We start from the raw sequence: 22,430 nt of genomic DNA, 5'->3' as shown, positions 1-22,430 counted from the left end.
CAGCAATACATTCGTGGTTCAATCCAACACTACTGATGAGACCCCACGAATTCCTAATCTTTGGGCTCTGGTTGCATCTAGTAGCTTTGGAGTGGAAGTTTTAGTGAAAGACAGAAAACGAATCTCGGTTCTGCAACGAATTGTATTGAAGTGACTCGTTTATTGTAATATTCGTGGATTGAGTCTACTGTTGATTCCACTGACGACCTTTTCTTGAGGACAGATTTCATTGCTTTTACTTATTTCGGTAGGTCTTTCAAGAACAGTTGGATTCAGCAATACATTCGTGGTTCAACCCAACACTACTGATGAGAACCCACGAATTCCTGATCTTTGGGCTCTGGTTGCATCTAGTAGCTTTGCAGTGGAAGTTTTAGTGAAAGACAGAAAACGAATCTCGGTTCTGCAACGAATTGTATTGAAGTGACTCGTTTATTGTAATATTCGTGGATTGAGTCTACTGTTGATTCCACTGACGACCTTTTCTTGAGGACAGATTTCATTGCTTTTACTTATTTCGGTAGGTCTTTCAAGAACAGTTGGATTCAGCAATACATTCGTGGTTCAACCCAACACTACTGATGAGAACCCACGAATTCCTGATCTTTGGGCTCTGGTTGCATCTAGTAGCTTTGCAGTGGAAGTTTTAGTGAAAGACAGAAAACGAATCTCGGTTCTGCAACGAATTGTATTGAAGTGACTCGTTTATTGTAATATTCGTGGATTGAGTCTACTGTTGATTCCACTGACGACCTTTTCTTGAGGACAGATTTCATTGCTTTTACTTATTTCGGTAGGTCTTTCAAGAACAGTTGGATTCAGCAATACATTCGTGGTTCAACCCAACACTACTGATGAGAACCCACGAATTCCTGATCTTTGGGCTCTGGTTGCATCTAGTAGCTTTGCAGTGGAAGTTTTAGTGAAAGACAGAAAACAAATCTCGGTTCTGCAACGAATTTTATTGAAGTGACTCGTTTATTGTAATATTCGTGGATTGACTCTACTGTTGATTCCACTGACGACCTTTTCTTGAGGACAGATTTCATTGCTTCTACTTATTCCGGTAGGTCTTTCAAGAACAGTTGGATTCAGCAATACATTCGTGGTTCAACCCGTCACTACTGATGAGACCCCACGAATTCCTAATCTTTGGGCTCTGGTTGCATCTAGTAGCTTTGCAGTGGAAGTTTTAGTGAAAGACAGAAAACGAATCTCGGTTTTGCAACGAATTGTATTGAAGTGACTCGTTTATTGTAATATTCGTGGATTGAGTCTACTGTTGATTCCACTGACGACCTTTTCTTGAGGACAGATTTCATTGCTTCTACTTATTTCGGTAGGTCTTTCAAGAACAGTTGGATTCAGCAATACATTCGTGGTTCAACCCAACACTACTGATGAGACTCCACGAATTCCTAATCTTTGGGCTCTGGTTGCATCTAGTAGCTTTGTAGTGGAAGTTTCAATGGAAGACAAAACCCATCTCATTTTTGCAATGAATTACCTTGAAGTGACTCGTTTATTGTAATATTCGTGGATGTAGTCTTCTGTTGATTCCATAGACGTTAGATATCATTGCTTCTACTTGCAATACACTGCATTACATTCGTAATTCAACCCAACACTGATGGTGTTGTACCATGAATGTCTGAAAAATAGACAACAAATCTTGTTGGGAAGTCAATATTGAAGCCTACTTTTGCGAAATATCACCTCAGGGTCCTATAGATGGCGTCTTTGTGATGTAATATCTCATTGCCCTCACTTTTCTGGCTCTGAGAATAGTTGAGTCTATCAATGTATTCATGGTCTAGAACCACTGATTAGACTTATATCGGGTCGATACAGGGCTGTCTGTCCGTCATTTTTGGGCTCTAGTTTTGCACCTATATATGAAGTCGATTATCTGTGCCTGGTACACTTATCAACCTTTTCGTTATCTCTGTTTTCAAGGGCCCTGACATCAGAACAGCTTCAGTATCGTTTCCATTGGTTCACACTGTATGTAAAATGAGAGAATGAATTGAAAAAAGACTCCAGCCAAGTTTCAATTCAGGAATCCGAATCCCGGAAAGTTTTCTGATTATATATCGCAGAGAAAATTGATTGAGTGACTGTTTTCATCGAATTTCAATTTCATAAAATCAAAACTGGTATATTCGTTAAGATTGTGAATCAAAAACAAATAACGCCTCAGTAAAAACCTGACAGAGTAAATCGTTGAAATCGTCGTCTACAGTGTAACTCGAGTCACTGCCCAAAAATGATTAGACAAACTGGGACGAGAGTCTGTATCCATCACTGCGACATGATTGCCACTAGTTATACTTTCTAAAACACTTTTAATTGAATTTTTAATTGGATATTTTTAACCAGTGCTGTTTACACTTCTTGCTTTCACTTTGACAGTGAGAGAGAACACAAAAACCCAGTTTACATTATTTCCCATTGTTTCAGCTTTCAACAAAACAATGGACAGACTTCATAAGTTTGGAAAGAGTTTGAAAGACTTTAATTACAACAACAAAGAGATTGCAGACGACATCTATTCAGCAATAAACTCTACGCAGTTCTTAGGAGTATCGGTAAGTTAATGAGATGTATATTTTTGAAATATAAGATTTTTTCTGGAGGGGGAACCGAACCGTTTCTTAGTTTTCATTCTGGTGTCAGTTTATTCTTCACTTATATTCAAGATATTCAACGGTATGTTTACAAAACTTCGATACAAATTAAACTATTTGTGTCCATCTCCTGAATATTTCAATAATTTTTCGTAAAGTTACATACAGTCGAAGAACATTTATATTTGTGACCATAATAAAGATCTTTTGTTGAGAAAGAAAGGAAACAATGCGTTTGAATAAAATCAGCACTCAAAAAATTACCAACATCAAAAGGGCTGTTTCAACCAACCATATATTTCGTCAGTGGTGTTAGGAAGAATCACGATTGCATCATTGGACTCGAACATACTCAAAGGACATGCCTAAGAAAGTCAAGGTGATGACATCTTTTCCTCTTCCTTTACAAGGACTTCATCAATGGGATGGTTCAACTGAAGTACAATTCCACGAAATTTGTTTTATATCTTTCACTGCACTATACTGAATTTCCAAAATAGTAAGGATTGAATTCTCGGAAATATTATTGCAATAAAATGAAAACATTGTTGTCAAGGTTGTGATTCTATATATTTCATCATCATTCTTCCCCATCTGTTTTGTAAAATTTCCGTACCCCTCTGCAGATTGAGGCAAAAACGTCAGTCATTTCTGAGAATTTAGTGCCCACTATTTTGGATTTGTTGTATAGTGCAGTAAAAGACATAAACAAATTTCGTTCGACTATCGATGCCAAAATTTGTATTTGCAATGCAATGAATGTTCTGTCGACTTCAAGTCTTCGTGAAGAGAGGTATCATCGCCTTCACTTCATCCATATGATGCAAATTCAAAACAATTGGGAAACATTGACCATAAACAGCTTTCGAAGGATTCGCAAGACCTAGGATTCAGAGGAAATGTACAGAAGTTATTTGGAAGCTATCTGGACAACAGAAAGCAGCAGGTGATAATCGACAATACACTAAGTGAAGAAAGAATAGTACAATATGGGGTGCCGCAAGGCACAGTATTGGGACCGGTACTCTTTATTATCTACATGAATAATATACTCACCTCACAGATCAACGGAGATATCATTAGTTTTGCAGATGACACGGCAATATTCTATGAAGATGCATCCTGGGAAAATCTGAAAAAGAAAGTCGAAATTGATATGAGTAAAATTATAGATTGTTTCAATCAAAAAAATTAACACTGAACTTTGAAAAAACTTCGTTCCTACCTTTCGCTTGTTACTCATACCACATCCCAAATTTCAATTATCTTGAAAGAAAAAATGCTGATGATATTATTCAATTAAAGTCCTAAGAATTTGTTAAATATTTAGGTGTTTACATTGATAGACACATCAGATGGGATGTTCACATAAAAAAAACTGTAGGTACACTGAGGAGTATCATTTCTAAATTTATATACTTTAAAGATATATTGAATACCCACCAAATGAAAATCCTGTACCATGCATTAATAGAGTCTAGATTGTCGTATGGAATCCTGGTTTGAGGTGGTGTCGCCAGCAGTTATTTGAATCATCTAGATATTTTACAGAAAAAGTTCCTAAAGATTTGTTTTAATAAATGTCAAACGTATTCATCGACCCTACTATATTCGGAAAGTAGAATACTGGACCTCAGACAAATCTACTTTCTACGTGTAGCGGTAGATCAATATAAAAATAAAAGTCGTTTGAGAAATATTGACCACAATTATGATACAAGGGCAAAAAAAGAAAACATGATGCGCACTGAGTACTCATCCAAAACTATTGGTCAGAGAGGATATACTCATCTGAGCACCAGAATATTTAACAATATCCCTAAGAACATCAAAGACTTAACATCAATTGTTTTATTCAAAAAAAAAAAACAAAGCAGTACCTTAACGAAATAGAGAGAAAAAAATACATAATGTGGTAGACCCGAATTCCCTGCGGTAATATTCATTGAAAGATAGAAAAACTATACAAAAATGACATTGTCACAATAAATGGTTCTCATACACATTGGCGCGCAACTTTTAAAAAATTATTCATGTTATGATCATTTAATTATTTTGTTTATGTAGTATAGAATATCATTATTACAATAGTTTTTTCAAATATAGAAATTATTTTCAAACAATTACACTAAATTGTGTTACAAAATATAACGTACCATAACCACGCGCTGGCTTCTTAGCCTTAGTGGTTCGTTTGTTTATTTCAAAATGCAATTTTTGTAGAGTATTGAATGATGTTATTTAACTTAGTACATTTGAATTTAATTAAGCAATTTGTTATTGATATAATTGTAACTTTTTTCTTTGGAAATAAACATTATCATTATTATTATTATTAGTTTTCCAAGTTCGCAGAAGTTTGAGAATTTTCAAGTTGTGACATGAACATTTTTGTTTTTGCTAAACGAATGTTCACATGGTAGATAATTTATTATCAAATCAATTACTATAATTGAACTGTGAATTGCAAAGTTTTTCCATTCCATTCCTACAACCTACAAGGGATCTACTATATCACCTGTAATGCTTTATACTCTCCAGGGTCCTGAGCTGAACTTGGACTCTCTCATCGTGATTGGAAGTAACCAGTACTTGAAAATATATTCCTGATAGCTCACAATATTATCACCAATTATTTGTTTCCAATTCATTGTATGTCACAGCTTCAGTTTCACCTTTTATTCAAAAACAGAAATGCTTCTTCAACGATGGCCATGAACTACAGATCTAAAATTTCAATTTGACACGCTCCTATTGTGAATGATGTGCCGAAAGCTCTTCAATATTCATTATCTCTTCACCTTTTGGAAACAATTGCAAAATTGTAAAATTTTCATCAGGAAATGAAAAGATCCCGTTTTAATTGCAGATAATTGCAGAATCACTCAAAGCATGTTCAGGAACATACCAAATTCGTTGGAAAATGAAAAAATAGTTATTTATTATACATATATTATACCTCGGTTTGACTGAACGTTCGCGCAAATATTTAACTAAACGCTTTACCTACACGTTGAAAGTTATCAGGACGGATGCTTTGATATGCCAAATGCCGTTTCACTCTCCATTGGAGCAGATGAATCTCATGAATGAATAGTTGACGACTAGTTCATTGGCATCAATAGGATCCGAATGTCACCGACTAACTTCAAAGAGAGGAAAACGTATTACCTTGTTACTGAAATCACAACTCCATGAATTGAAGCATGCTTTCATAGGTGACTCTCGTTGAGGACACTATAATTTTCAAATATGAAATATATTGATAGAGAAGAAAACCAAATAAGCAAAAAACCAAGCAGATGGAAAACCACCGAGTTTTCCACGTGATGAATAATGTGTTATTGATAATCCTTTGTTTCGATAAAAGCTTTGTTGATAAAAGAATGCCATAAGTTGAATCAAATATTGATCATAAGATGTTATATTCCTGAATAATTGAATTGGTGAAAAAAAAATAATCATTACAGTTTATTGAATGATTTTCACTATAAAAGGGTTTTACAAAAACCACGACACGTGTTCCGCTATACAATAGTTACTTCTAAATTACAACCATTTTATACTCTAACCTAGTACCTACTCATCTACCTGAATAATGAATCTACCTGAAAAGGTCAGGTATGAATTCATTTAAAATATCAATAAATTTTTCAAAAGTATATCTGGAAATATACCTAACTATTTTTACCTTCAAATGAACAGATTCAATAATGACGAATTATTCAATTCAGTTTGATCGTTCATGAGATGTAGAGAGTTTTTGAATTTGTTCATCTCCATACTCTCGAACAGGTTAAGTTTCAAACATATCTTCTGGAAATGGAGGGGTTTGTATTCATAGTTGAACTCATATCCCTCTGAGATCAAATGACTGGCATATGTGGAATTTATTTTTCCATTTTGAAAACAATATTTGTGTTCCTATGGCTATATCTCAAACGAAGACTTGTTCAGGTATTTCGGTAATTTTATCACATTGAGATTATAAATGAAACTATTCTCATAATGAACTCAAAATCATCTAGATTTGAAGATAAAACTCCAATTATATGTTGATCTGAAGACGTACATTCGAATTCTTGTACACATTGTGTACATTGAGATGAAACGTACATTGTTCAAACATCAAGACTATTGAAAAACCGGATTAGAGCACATAAGAGTGATTCTAGGTTAGCTTCGAGTGTGCACCTAAACAAAACAGGTGTCATTCTATGAATTTGAATATCATTACAATCCCAAAATACTGCGTAGCTATCTCTTTTCGATGTACTGAGAGCATGTTATCATTCAATATAGAGCTCTCGCTAATTGAAAGTGAACCTCAATCAGGCTGTCGTTTATCACTTATGAAAAAAGGATGACATATAAAGTACTAACCGTTGTCCGCAGCTTCGCCCACGTAGAATTTGTTTCGTCACTTTGAGTTTTGTGATAGTTTTGTTTCAAACAATTAGTTACAATATTTTTTTATGAACCCAGAACTTCAAATTTCCATCTCCAAAACTTACTAATTCAATACAATCCTTGAACCCCTATTTTTTCCCTTTGGGGTTGGAAATTCCTGATTCCCTTTCTTGGTGCCTACTTACGCTATGCTACCTGCAACAGCGTGCAAGAGCGTGGAACAGCTAGTAATTTACATTTTTACTTTAAAAATACAGTAACTGAAAAAATATGCCAACTGCACTAGGAAATGAATAGCTTCGAGAATCGAATTATATTACCTATAAAGAAAATCGCAAAATTAACACAACCGTCAACGAGGCCTGCCCTCACGCGTCTGCCCGCTTTCTGGTCGCGTTCTCGGCGATGACGCTTCATTGCTTAGACCGCCAAAATACTGAAGTACTGTGAAACGTGCAACTTAACAATTCGATCGACCTTCTCATCTCTCACCATTTACGAGATCCCCACACCGAGACTCAAATTTGAAAAGACTGAATGTGGAAAATCGTAAAGATTATGAATTGGCGGAAAAATCGTATATGTGTATCTTGGCGAATGAACGAAAATTTAAAATATATAATTTGGCGAAGGTAGCGAAGTGAACTGTTTGTAATTCATTTGAATTGTGACAGTATGGATAAATTGTAAGTGATGATAAAAATGCCTTACTTCCACCTTGGAAGTCATGTGAATTCAATGAAAGTAGTTTCACTTAATGACGAAATGCGACCAAAAGTGTTTTACGATTGACAAAAATTATAGGCCAAAAATAATGAAAGTTGGAAGAACACCTATCACTTGTCAAATTTTGTTCAATAAACCTATTTTGTATTTCGAGAACTGAATATGTTCATGTGGTTCGAAAATACTGAAAAAATTTGAAGTACCAATTTGTGAAATCACAGTAAAAAAATAAACCTCTCCAGTGAGAGTTAGAATCGGTAATTTTTGACATATAAATACCAAGATCAAACAAGGATAGATATTTTTCGAAACTAGGGTTGATTTTACTGCTTTTGGGTATATAACCTTTCAGAATCTGAAAAATTAAACTAAATCAGTATAGTCTGCTGAAGTGTAAGGAAAGGCAAACTGAAAAGTTCAGTCCGAAAAATAACTGCGTAATATAAACCACTGAGAAGTCCAATTGGTCAGTAAATTGTCAGTAAATTGTTGTATTTATGAATTCTGTCTACAAATTGAAAAAATCAAATATTTCAATTTAGCATTCATTAGTGGCCGATGATTCGGTAAAAGTGTTTCTTCGTTTCCACACGACAAGTTAGTGACTAATTGGACTGGCTCTACAGTGGTTTTTATTACGCAGTAACTTTTTGGAGTGAACTATTCAGTTTGCCCTCTATTACACTCCAGCAGATTCTCTATTGATAAAGTTTTGTTTATTTTCTAGATTGTGGAAGGGACCTTTACTTTTGGTAGCATTTGTCAATGATCAAATTTAAATCGTACATTTACAGAACTAATCTAACTGATCACTATACTATTATGATTTCAATAAAAATGAGGTCTGTTTCCCTGACACTACAAACAACTACAACACCAACGCTGAATATACGAACACTTATATAAATCACAATAAACTGAAATCATGCCTTGAAAAAGAAAATTGGAATGATATTCTCAACCTAAATCAACCAGAACTTGCTTACACATTGTTCAGTGATAAGATCACTGAATATATTAACATAGGTATCTAAAAATGTCATAGCTAATAAAAGAAACTCCAAAAAAATGAAACCCTGGATGACTGTGGGGTTTTTGAACTCCATTAGATACAGGGATCACCTTAAAAAAAGATTGAATAAAAAATACTCAGAAGAATTACAAATGGAATATAAGGCATACAGAAACTACCTCAACAATCTCATCAAAACTCAAAAATATTATTATTATATGAATAAAATTCACGATTCTCAAAAAAATTATAGGAAAATTTGGCAAAATATAATTGAAATGACCAACAGCAATTCGATATGTCAAGACTAATATAACATTATAGATGATAATGGTCAAAAAATCTTCGATAATAAAAACAAATCAAATCACTTCAACAATTTTTTTGCAAATATTGGGCAACAAATGGCAGAACAAATTGATAAACACGACACTTTACCAGAAAGAGATTCTAATATTTCAGACTCTATTTTCCTGAATCCAGTTACAGAAAACGAGGTTGTGAAAAGTATATCCACTCTGAAAAACAGCAGCTCAGTGGACCCTGATGGTATATCAGTTCAATTTATTAAATAATATAATCGCTTTTTTCTGACTCCATTGTGCCATATTATTAACCAATGCTTCATACAAGGATATGTACCTATTGCTTTTAAACACTCTTTTGCCATCCCAATATTCAAATCTGGCATCAAGAAATTTGCCACAAATTATAGGCCAATAACTATGACAAATAATTTTGCTTAAGTTTTCGAAAAATACTTGAAAAATAGACTTGTTCATTACCTAGACAAGAATAATCTCTTAAATGAATGCCAGTTTGGATTCAGAGAACATATGTCAACAGAAAAAGCTGTCTTTCAATTGGTTCATAGTATATGGAACAATTTCAATATTGGCAAAAATTGCAGTCTTTTTGGATTTGGTGAAAGTCTTCGACACTGTCAATCATCATATTTTACTAAGCCGTTTAGAATTCATTAGAGTAAGAGTAAGCTTTTTGAAAATTACTCATCTGGCAAATTTTCAAAATCAACAATATTTATAGTGATCCACTACCTATAACCATGGGCGTCTCACAGGGGACAGTACAACACCCAATTTTGTTCTTAATATACATCAATGACATTTACAAACTTGAAAACATCCAAGGCATCATTGAATCTCATGCAGACGATACAGCTCTGTCATTTCTAGGCGATACGTGGGACGACGTCTTTGAAAGAGCTGAAAGGGGACTCACATCTGTTTTCTCTTGGTTAAACACAAGTCTTTCGAGCGTAAACATCGCTAAAACTGAGTAACATTTACCCCCACAAATGAAGATAAACCTTCCAAAAATAAGCTCACTATACACAAACCTATTTGCCAAACCCCAATGATATGCACATGTTCTACAATTGATAAGGTAAGCAACATGAAATATCTTGGTGTATATGTAGACTAATATCTACAATGGGACGAACATGTAGACCAGACCGTTAAAAGACTCAGTAAATTATCTTATAAATTCTATCAACTCAGAAATCTCAATAATAAAAAGCTACTAACAATGTTATATCTCACTCACAGAATCAGTTCTGAGATATTGCATTATAATATGGAGTGGCGTCAGCAAAAGCCTGTTACATAATCTAGAGGTGATGCAAAATACTATCCTGAAAATCATTTTCAATCGTAATAAAAGATACTCCACTGTAGCACTATATAAAGAATCAGACTTATTTGATGCGATAAAATTATACACTTATCACTGCATATTATGGATACATAATAACCCCACCCCCAATATAAATCAGAATTATGAAACCCGAGCTAAACTTCATAAAAAAACGAATGTCCCTCGTTGTAGATTAATTTGCACTAATAAACCTAGTTCCTTCAGGCATTAGAGCATTCTCCAATAAATACAAATTCGAGTTAAAGCTGAAAGAACATGTGAATCAAAACTATGATACACTGAAATCTGTCTATGAACTGGATTCATAATTGAAGTTCTCTCTAGGCTATGAATATAAACTACATCTTATTGTGGGTAATATCTTGAATTAGTAGAACAATCCAACGTCACCTCCTCTTCGAATATTACTCTCTCTTTCCACCAGTTTTCCTTCCTTCCAACTATTTGTATCAGTGTGAGTGTTTGCTTCATCATGCAACAATGATAACTCATTTATATGTATGTGTTTATGTATGTATATGTGTATATATGTGTGTATGTAAGCATTTGTATACTTGTGTATATGCATTTATATGTGTGTATATATATATATAATCAACGTTTAAGTTGTTTATAGGTTGATACTACAATTGAAGCTCTGCTTAGGTAGGTCAGCCGTCAAAATTGTTTATTTTTCATTCATTCTTATACCATCATCAAAATATGTAATTACCTGAATACATTCATCTTTTTTTGAATTGAAGGGGTTATATTTTTAGGAGTGATTATTTTTTTTTTTTTTTGGGAAAGAAAGCTTTTGGCTTTCTACTACTCCATCTGATAAAAAAAAGAGATGTGAGAATCTTCCAAAGAAAGGAAGGAAATAATCATGTTGAAACTCTATACATGATCTACACATTCATGTATAGAGTTTCAAATTGATTACTTCCTTCCTTTCTTTGGAAGATTCTCTCATCCCTTTGTTTTTGTATCAGATGGAGTAGTAGAAAGCCAAAAACTTTCTTTCCCAAAAAAAAAAATTAATCACTCCTAAAAATATAACCCCTTCAATTCAAAAAAAGATGAATGTATTCAGGTAATTACATATTTTGATGATGGTATAAGATCATCAAAATATGTAATGTATGTAATAAAAAAAAAATCATCTTATCTTATCTTATGTTGACAACATGTTGAAAATAACATTCAGTTCTTTGTATAATGCTCACCAGTAGCAGGTAGTATTCGAATTCACCACAATTACTATTATATACCCAGAAAAACATTAAGGAATATTTTTCTATATTCCGCAATAATCTTGAGATATTTAAAAACATTTCGTTTTCCTACCTTGCTCCTGAAGTATTGAGCTAACGAAAAAAATATCACGAACTCTTTATACCACGTGGGAGTCGAACAAATTTTGTCGCAAGGTATTTTTTTGAACTGGAATCGTTCTGGAGATCATGACTTGATTTATATTCCGAAAGTTTTTGTCACTAGTACTGACCTATACAAATTATGAAAAAATCGTTGGTTTTTTCAATATAATTTTCTTTGGTTTCAGGGTTTTGTGGCTTTCAGCTCTCAAGGTGATCGAATAGCATTAACCCAGATTGAACAAGTCATTAACGGAAGTTACGCCGTGCTGGGATATTACGACACACAGGCTGATAACCTCACATGGTTCGATAGGGAAGTGTGGAGCGGTGAGTTTTAAAGTCATTACATTTTTATTCTCAAGGGTGATTCTGATAATTGCATCATCAGTCCAATCATTAAAGGTGAAATATAGAGATACTGTACAGGGTGAGTCAGCGGGATTGCCTCAGTCCATTGCTATCAGTCATATCGATGAATACTATCCTCTTAATTTTTTTTCTCGCTTAATGGGTGACTCGCGTTGCCAACCAAAGTTTTATTTTTTCAAATGGAACACCCAATATATGAATACGTCATTCGATTCCCTTATTTTTTATGTCTCTGAAAAATTTTTGTTTTCGAATTTCCATTGCGGTATTGCCAAGTTTTTCCAGAAACAATAATATTTTAATTCACCACCCGCATGTCTACAGCAATTATATGGAATAGTTAGTCAACATCACTATATCAATTTCTGTAATCTCAACTCTCGGAAACAATATATATAGGGTACTCGGTAAAACCGGTCAAGTTGCATTAATTTTCAAACAGACATAAATCAACTTTTTCAAATAGAAAACCCTGTATTTTCATTCGTATAAAATTGTTACGAAATTTCACTACATTCATTATCGGAGGTATACTATACGTTTACTTACGTTCACTTTCACAAATTTTTTTCAATGAGAGCAATAACACCTCTAGTGATTATTTTGGCTGATCTTTATCTAATACCTGAAACAAACCTTTTCAATGAAATTTTCGACTCCGAAGTGTTTGATGTGTCTCAGTACAACCTCTTTCGTCGTGATCGGAAAAGTGTCTCTTGTTCTGATGAAAAAAAATCAGGAGGGGGTTTCCTTATAGGTGTTCGAAAACAAATCAAAGTTTTGCTTCGAGAGCAATTTCAAAGTGAAGCAGAAGATTTATATGGATCACTATCTACAACGACAACAGTTTCAAGGTACATATTTGCTTTGTTCATTTACCACCCAGGAATGACTACGCAAGAACGTGTTCCACTTCAAAACTTCAACAAAATCTTGATGAACTCACAGGTGATCCGATACTTATATTTGGATACTAACTTTCCATATATTAAATGGGTTCCCACTGAATGTAACACTGTTTTTGTTCCAACGAACACCGATAACACCAATTCTCCTCTGATTGACCTCTTATCATTTGGTGAATTTCCCCAATATAATATTATGAAAAATGTAGATGATAGAATATTAGATTTACTCTTTGTTTCCAAATTCAAGTGACAAACTTAGAAAAAAGTGATATGGCATTAGTACATCCTGATTCCTATCTTCCACCAATTGAATTTTATTTTAGTTGTCCAAGAATTATAGTAGGTAGGTCTGAAGTGAGTGGGTGTATTCGACCCTCCACCGCAACCCATAAGGGTTTATTGTGGCTCACACCTATTCACACTCGGCCAAATAAACCCAGCTTCTCAACGGAGCCGATTAGTTTGTATGGTGAGTGGTTTTTCAGATCAGATGATGAGAGTTACTGTACGGATCTGCCGAACTCAAGGAACCTGATCCGATCCCCAGCGGGGCAGGCACAAAGTATATGCTCTGCAGTTTCATCATTTTTCAGACAGAGACAACACACACTGTCTTCCGACACTCCAAGTCTCTGCATGTTATGATTCAAATGACAGTGACCTGTAAGAAGGCCTGTTAGACATCGTAGTTCATCCCTACTGTAGTCCAACAACTGTTTGGAACTGGTAATGTCACTCTCGTGATTGACATTACCAGTTCTTCCAAATAATAAATAGATTTGGAAAGCTGAATACATTTATTGAATGAATGAATAGAAGAGGTGTTTGTATGAAATTGTATAATAATTGATGGTTCGGAATGACATCTTCACTCAAACAATTATTTAGAAACCGTATGTCAATTTGTAACAGACTTCTTCGAATTGATAACTTCCTATAAATATCAGCTGGGGCTACCATACTGTAGATCAATAAATAGATTTGGAAAGCTGAATACAATTATTGAATGCAAAGCATAGACCATTTACACCATATATCTCTGTTATATCGTGAGTAGGACGATCTCACCGGTATCAGATTACCAAGATAACGACTTCCAAGACTTTGAGTCAGCAGAGTCAGCAGAACGTGATACTTTTGTTATTCCCCATCGTCTCCTGCTGACACCGCTGTCTACACATTATAAATGGACCCTGCGAGGTCAAATCATGGTCAGAACTAATTTAGAATTCGTTTAGTATCAACTTAGATTCTGTTCCATTTTTCATTGTAGTTTTTGTAACGATATTTTTTGTTGTTATCCAAAGAAAGTCTGTAATTGAAAATAAAGTGTTTTTAAAAAGTCATATTCAAAAGAGTGAATATAACATCTCTCAATACATAATTCATAATGAAAATGATTCACTCTACACGAGAAAAAAGCGTCATTCATTTTTTGATGTCAGTCTTGGATAACTGGGTTTTTAATGAAAAAAGCAATATAAATATCCTTCAGGTTTTTTTACGCATTTCATACCGTCGGACCGCTGATAACTATCACCAGATGGTATGAAAACTGCTAATCTACAAGCGATTAGTTTGAATATTCGAAAAACAAATTTGAGTAGGTAAACGTAAGAAAGTACATTTTTTGTGGTCACAACAATTACTAAAAAATGAAATACAGGGTGTTCCATTTGAAAAAGTTGAATAATGTCTGTTTGAAAATGAATGAAACTTGACCGGTTTTACCAAGCACTCTATATATTGTTTCCAAAAGTTGAGATTCCAGAAATTATCATTGTGATGTTGAACAACTATCCCTAAAAAAATACACTCAATTGCTTTAGACATGCGGGTGATGAGTTAAAAAATATTGTCCGCAATATAGGTTTTTCTGGAAAAAATTGTCAATCCCACAATGGAAATTTTAAAAATTCCTTAGAGAGCAAGAAATATGTGGAATCGGATAACGTATTCATATACTGGGTGTTCTGTTTAAAAAATATACCTTTGGTTGGCCACGCTCGGCTGAATTACCTAGTATGCGAGAAAATAATTTTGAAAGATGGTATTTATCAATGTGACTGCAAAAAAAATTGGGCAGCTCGAAAAATTAATTCCTTTGATAACAATGGACCGAGGGAGTCTTGTTGACTGACCCTGTATAATTTTGGGTGACAGCACTGATTTGCAGAAAATTTTAATTTACATGTCACATACATTCTACTTCGAAGTTGATCCTGTAACAGGGAAAAATCAGAAAATGAAACCAAATGGGAATACACAAATAATAAACACGCATCTTCTTGAAACATATCCACTGTAGTTTCCAGAAAACTACGAAAACGTGTATTGAGTGGAAATTTTCGGATTACACTCGAATCTGGGAATGTTATTACGAACCTCCACACTCTCACCTCAGACTTTGTATTGACACCGAAAATATATATTTATTCTTGTTGAATATTGAAAAAAAATGTTGCAGTGAGGATTAACAAAATTTGTACAGCGGGACACAGTAAAGTGTTCATAAATCCCTGTAACCAACCGATTGTAGGCCTTTCAAAAATCAGATATGGTTCCGAGTTCGATATTTTCATCAAAATTTTTCAATCATGTTGGAAACCGGAACCATAAACACTCTTTTAGTATCCCACTCTATACCAGTGTTTCTTGATCAGTCGGAATCCTGAGGGTCTGCGAGTATGTGTATAGGGGTCCGCCGTCTTATCTATAGACATTCAAATGAATGAATAAATGTCATCATGTCCTATAATCCCTGGCCGATATCTTCAGTGCCTTCAACGAGCTGAAATCATGTCTACAAAGGTAACAACATCTTCCAAGATAAAATTGGAACTATTTTAAAAAACCTTGACTTCTGGACTTATCGTTCAATGGAAAATAAACTGTAATCACTTTTCTACACTGATCCCACACTGATTTCTCTAGTGGAGAGAAATGTTACAAACGAAAAAAAACGATGATATGATTGAACATCTTCACGATTTGATGACTTCTTTTCGGAATTAATATCTTGAACTCGACAGAAACCCTCTCAACATCGATATCAGATATCATCGATTTAACAAAGGTGCAGGAAAATATATTGATAGAATTTTGTCATGTGATTCCGCTTTGAAAAGTAATTTCAGATAATCTCCTCATCAAGTTCTGGGTAAATTCAAAAAAGTTCATTGAGAAATATCAGAGAAAGTTACTACTTTTCTCATCCACATATATCTGTGGGTGGAACTAAGTTATAACATCAAACACAATATTATTTAGTTTCGAAAAGCAGCGCCAACCTTCACATTAGTACAATATCTTTGATTTCCATGAATGGGTTATCTTTTCCAGTACCAAAATAAATTGTCCGTAATTCATTTCCATTTTTTTAATGAGGAGGTCCTTGAAAATGTGCTCGATTTTCTAGGTGTTTGTGGACTAAAAGAAGTCAATAAATGCCCCATACAACAGTAATCTGCAAGTGGATGACTCATTCGTTACTAGGTCTGTGACACCTGGACTGAACAGTTTAAAAGTTGTTCAAAATCGGCCTTATTCGTCAAAACGATCTCCATCAAGAGCCACACAATCATTCCAGTTCCACTTCAACAATTCAATACCACTGTTGTAGAACGATTTACCCTTTACCTCAAAATAGATCTCAGTTTCAGCAATAACCTCTTCATAAAAAAAGTGCAATATACATCACTATGCAAACGACACGCAGTTATATTTCTCTTCTTCGTCTGGCGAGTCTGCATCTGCTCTGTCGTATATTAATAACGATCTCCAAGCCATCTTTGACATTTCTACTGTAAGCCCAAGCTCAATTCTGATAAATCCGCAATAATGATATTCGGAGCTAAGAAGAATAGAGAGCTCACCAACTCTACCTTTCAAGTTCGCATCGAAAACGATATACTTCCCTCCGTGAACGAGATACAAAAATTTAAGATTGTGGTTTGATATGGATCTTCGCTTTACTAAACATGTCGGCTATCTGAACCAATCTTCTTATAACGTTCTCAGACAGCGTTTTCTTAATCGTGATTTGCTCAACACAACCTTAAAACTTAGACTGTGAGTCTCTGATTATGTCAAAAATTTCCTATTGCGAAAGTATTTATGAACCTGCTTTAAAACAATCGGATGCTCTCTGACTACAGCGTATTCAGAATAGCTGTCTTCGTTTCTCGGAAGAATATATCTCCAGCAATACATGAATCAGGATGGTTAAATGTTGAGAAACTTAGAACTCTCCAACTCCTTACCAAGACACATAAAGTTTTGATATCTCGACAACCTGATAACCTACTGAAGAAACTTAAAACATTCTCTTCGATTAACAGCTTTACTACAAGGAACAGTTCAGTTCTAGTCATCCCCAAACACAAATCTACCATCTTCACCCGCTGCTTCTCGTATAATGCACCCAAATATTATATTCAACTACCTGGTTCCTTATGTTTTCTACTGGATTCAGTAAATTTTCAATGCTGTGAGATGGGACGAAATTGGTAAAACTTTTGAACATAAGTCCTAACAAGTTTATAACATATTGACTTCTTTATGGTATACAACTATTTACATTTATACTTCTGTTACTTTTATGACTTATGAATGTTTTTCAATACTTTTAGACTGTTTGTGTTATTGTGTTGTTTATATAATTTTGACTGACTTTCATTATATGGTTACATGTAGTTATTTATATTTATATGATTTTTATATTTACTTTTGGACTAAACATTTTCTTTGATTATTGTTTTCATTGATTTCATAACTATACTTTTCAACCAAAGAAATGAATATTATTATTATTATCATTATTATTATTAATAATTGCTGTTTATGATGAACAGGACTATTTATAACACTTTTTGAGACGTTGCTTCGTTTGAACGCTATATTTTCCCATCCCACAAGCAGTGAAAAATTAACATACGAAATTGTTTTGTAGTCAGTGTTTTGAAAATAACAAAAATTGTGTCACTCTTAGCACAATTACTCACAAACTCATGAGTAGAATTCCAAAAGCTTCTTTTTGAAGGTACGAACTAACTGAAAAATCGGTGAATGCAATAAGACAAGCACAATCTATATGTTAGTCCCAAGGCTTTTCAGCTCTTATAGTAAATTAGCAGTTTTGTGAATTTCACTTACGAAATATCAATATTTTCACTTCATGAATGTTCTACATAATCTGAAAATTGGTTCCAGAGAAATCTTTTACATTTCTTTTCATGTTACATTCGATTTTTTTTTTTGTCGTGAGAAGAAAGTTCAAAATCCTTATTTATTTTTTCATGATTGCCTTTTCATTGAAATGAAAAGTTTTTATTATTGCTTCTATAAAATATTTACTGCGAATATCAAATAGCTTGAGACCCTGAGATACTATGACTGAAAAAGCAATCAATAATCCAAACAAGGTGTTTTTTTCTTCAGAGATCGACTCCCGTTATTTTCGTGAGCTACCCAAGAGGGTTCATTTTTCTCTTTAACAAATACTGCTGGAAACCATAATACATTTTCATTCTAAAATGAGAGGAGAGTTTCTGCTCCGGTTATGAATATTAATAACGAGTTCGTGTTAATGACGGGCTTAACTTGTGCCAAGTTGGAAGCCATCATCTTTTAATGTCCTATCAGCTTGATGCAGCATGGAAGTTTCTGAAGACAACGGCACATGGACGGCCGCGTTAATCACTCCAAATGAAATGTGGAATTGTTCGGTGTACCAGAAGCATACAAAGATTTGAGCAGGAATTTCAGTTTGAACGAATGGAAATCACTTAGAAATTAAAATAAATCCGATGAATGTGTCGAGGAGAGATACACACGTGAACGGAAATAAATATTTCGAAACATTCATCCTTTTAAATATCATATTCCAACCGGACAATTTTGATAGATCATACAGTTATACAAATAACATAAATAAATATTCAATAAAAAAACATATATAAAAAAGGGACATATTCTTCACAAATTGCAAATTAACAAAAAAATTAAAAAAATCACTATTGTCGATCAAGTTCTGCATTCTGCTTTGGTTTATCCACAATTGCCGAAACATCACTTGGATTCTGAAACGAAATAAGAAATCAGCACATCATCCTTAGCCACTATTTCAAATATATAGAAAGGTAAAAATATGAAAACAGCAGCCACTTAATAAAAAAAAATATTTTTTTTCAATAAAGCACTGTTTAAGTAGGTTTATTCCGTTAACCAACCCAATTATTGTTCGCATGCGAATGACAACCCTCAAAATTTTAAACTTGTCTGAGGTCTTATTATTTAACATACGATTCCTAGCAAGTTAAAAGGTGCCTAAACATTATTTGATCAGACAAATAATTATTTCAAAAGACGTACCTCAAATCCCTTTGAAGTGGCCAGAAGTCTATACAGAAAAATTGCCTTTCAAAATAATAATTTTGAAACCGTTATAGGAATTCAAAGTGTCGTGTGAGTATTATTAGAAGATCAATTAAAAATATACAATGTTTCATTAAAAAACTATAACTCATGATCATACAAACATACTTAAAAGAGTATGATTTGCTATTTAAATAACAGCATTCACTGTTTTCACGTTTTTGGAAATTCATATTTCATCTCTAGTGAGTTTGGTAATATTTCTACCTATTTCTTACATTCCTGAAGGAAATCTATAGTTTCAAGCTGAGTAGGGTATATTCAATTTGTTCCTGATGAATAACATAAAAACATTTCTGAAGTGATTACAGAAAGCAAAGACGTTTCGGAATACAACAAATATCTACATGTTGAAATCAGAAAGTGACTGTCACATATAGAAGCTTTTTATATCTACTGGTGCCCATTTTGGTATTTTTTGTATTATAATTTATTGTCGAAACTATAAGTACTTCTACCTTTCAATGAAAAATGAATTCGCTCTAAGAGAAAATCAAATTTCATTTAGAGAAAATGAAACAAGATAAAATTTATGTTCAAAACAAGAGATTGGCAAATTCAAATCAACGAGTAGGATTTTTCAGTTTAAATTAATATACACTTGCTGATCTCGGCAAATGTAATAATGCATGTGTGAAAAATTACGGAGCATTGGTATAATTTTCGCAAAATGAGGGCAAAATTAAGAGTTACCGTCAAAGTTTACCACTTCTCTTCGGTACTATGTATACAACAGGGTACTTACTGATATAGCGGAGTTTTATCCAATTATAATACTTACCCATGAAAATATCTTTCAACTGTGCAAGACCCCAGTCTTGTAAAATCTGTTCCATTATGGTAGATACAAAATAATTGGAAAAAAATTGCACTGCCTACAGACACATAAAACACTTCTCCCTTAAAATCACAACACACCAACATCACTTTCCAACACATACTGGCGCATACGCGATGCTTACAACGGAATTCCCTGCTCCCCTCTCACTTATGGGGGTCATAGAAAGACCAGAGCACCACAGTTTATTTCAGACTGAAATGAATGAAATACTTCTTTTAAAGAAACCCTGTTCATTCTATACAAAATTCCTGTTATTTTCAGTCGATCATAATGTAGTTTTGTATGTAGATTCACAAAACTCTTGTTATAAACGAATTGAGTTATTTGAAGGAATGCAGTATTAAATTCAAACAAACACTGTGTGTTCAGATCAAGTTGATATTTCTCTCCATTTGAAAGTTTATTTTTCCCTTCAAATAGGTGGTGAATTTTGAGATGGTATTATATTTTCTTGATTCAAAATAGTTCATCTTCGCAATGATAAAATCAAACGAATGATGTCGTTGAAAGGCCAAGAAATTTGATTTATTTGTTGACAAAAGTGTGATTTTCTGGTGGAACATGGCGATGTTGGCATAAAGTAATAATTTTTTCAATAGAGATAAAAATTTCAAAGCAACCTATGATCTTCTTTTAAAGAAATACTTTTTACTGTGTGGTTTCTCCTCTATGTGTGTTTCTCTTGTGCTCGGCATTGCGAACTTCCAATGGCCTCTTAGTTTCACCGATGTAGAATTTGCCTCACTGGCAGGGTATCCAGTGAATACAGTTTTTGGAATCGCATCCGCGTTTGGTGGCCTGGTTTTCGAGAGGCTGCTGCCGATGGTGTTTCCAGATCTGAAGTAGGTTCCGATGTTCCACTTGGACCTCATTTTTCTTATCTTTTCGACAATTCTCTGACGTAGGTAAGCACTGATGTGACGGCTTCTCTTCTTTGCGAAGCTCTCTCTTCATGTCTTCTAGTCAAATATGTTCCACCATCTCTTGAGGGTTACCACTATTGAAGATCGTTTCTTCTGATAACGCTCATTTCCTTTTTGAGACCTTTCTTCGTATTACGAAGTTAGGAAGCACGATTCTTAAGAGTCTTAATGATTTCTCTTTTGGTAAATAGATGTTTTCCATTTATTGTCGGTCTTCTTCACCAATACGTCTAAGAATGGCAATTCGTTGTGGACTTTCTTCTCCATTATGCAGGTGATGGAGGATTTTACACTGTTGATGTGCTTCAGAAAGAGGTCTAGTTCTGTATTTATATGGTTCCATACTATGAAGGTGTCTTCAACGTGTCACCAACCAAACTCGGGTCTCCTTCAATGGCTTATTTATTGCTCATTCAATTGCTTATTTTCAATTCTCTTTCTATTCCTTTCTGTCTCTTTGGTCATTTTCACCTTTTATCCAAATCATTTTATTCTTCTCATTGTATTTTCATTTTACGTTTTATTTTAGCTTTGCATTCTAATTTTATTCGTTCTTTCATATATTTCTAATCATAGATAATGAAAGTTTGAACTAGCACACTTGTCTCGTCATTTCATTTGTTTTCCAGGACATCAGCTACGGAGGCACATATTCACCGGCAGCAGGAGGTTGCATATCTTAATTGGGGATCTAAAAGTGATTTCGAATTGGGGTGAAAGTAACCAGGTTCAATTCAATGCCACAAAAATCCAGATATCGGTTGTCTCCAAGAAAATAAATGTCTCCGAATCGGATATAATAATGTCAGATTAGACAATTTCCTTTCCTACTTCGACAAATTTTTGGGGGGTTGAAATTGACACCATAATGTCTTGGCACAATCATGTCGCTGGAATCACAAAGGCTGCTTCTCAAAAGCTTGAAAAACTGTTCCATATCAGAAAACTGTACACACCTTAGCAACTTTTGATGCTTTATAGAGCTCAGATCAGACCTCATTTGAAGTATTGTTCTCATTTACGGAATCTTTAAAAGCAAACTTCTCTGAAGAGGTAAAATACCTTGGTACTATCCTCGACAGGAAGCATCTACAGAGTAGAGCAAAAAGAGCATACGTGGCTTATGAGCAATGTCGGA

At 34.1% G+C, this 22,430-nt stretch overlaps 1 protein-coding gene across 5 annotated transcripts in view; it reads left to right on the top strand.

The window, feature by feature from the left end:
• GABA-B-R1 (gamma-aminobutyric acid type B receptor subunit 1) overlaps positions 1-22,430 on the top strand; it is a 418,797-nt gene that overhangs the window by 347,132 nt on the left and 49,235 nt on the right. For all 5 annotated transcript variants that reach the window (XM_023161124.2, XM_074182810.1, XM_074182811.1 and 2 more), the window contains 2 exons: positions 2,461-2,588; positions 12,002-12,143. In XM_023161124.2, the coding sequence (XP_023016892.2) occupies positions 2,461-2,588; positions 12,002-12,143 (270 nt within the window). The remainder of the gene's footprint in view (positions 1-2,460; positions 2,589-12,001; positions 12,144-22,430) is intronic.

Source organism: Leptinotarsa decemlineata, unplaced genomic scaffold, assembly GCF_025532065.1.
Source record: "Leptinotarsa decemlineata unplaced genomic scaffold, Ldec_3_MD MMD2_tig00026328_RagTag_RagTag, whole genome shotgun sequence".
In the NCBI taxonomy this organism is placed as follows: domain Eukaryota; kingdom Metazoa; phylum Arthropoda; class Insecta; order Coleoptera; family Chrysomelidae; genus Leptinotarsa; species Leptinotarsa decemlineata.
This window is presented reverse-complemented; position numbering and strand designations above follow the sequence as displayed.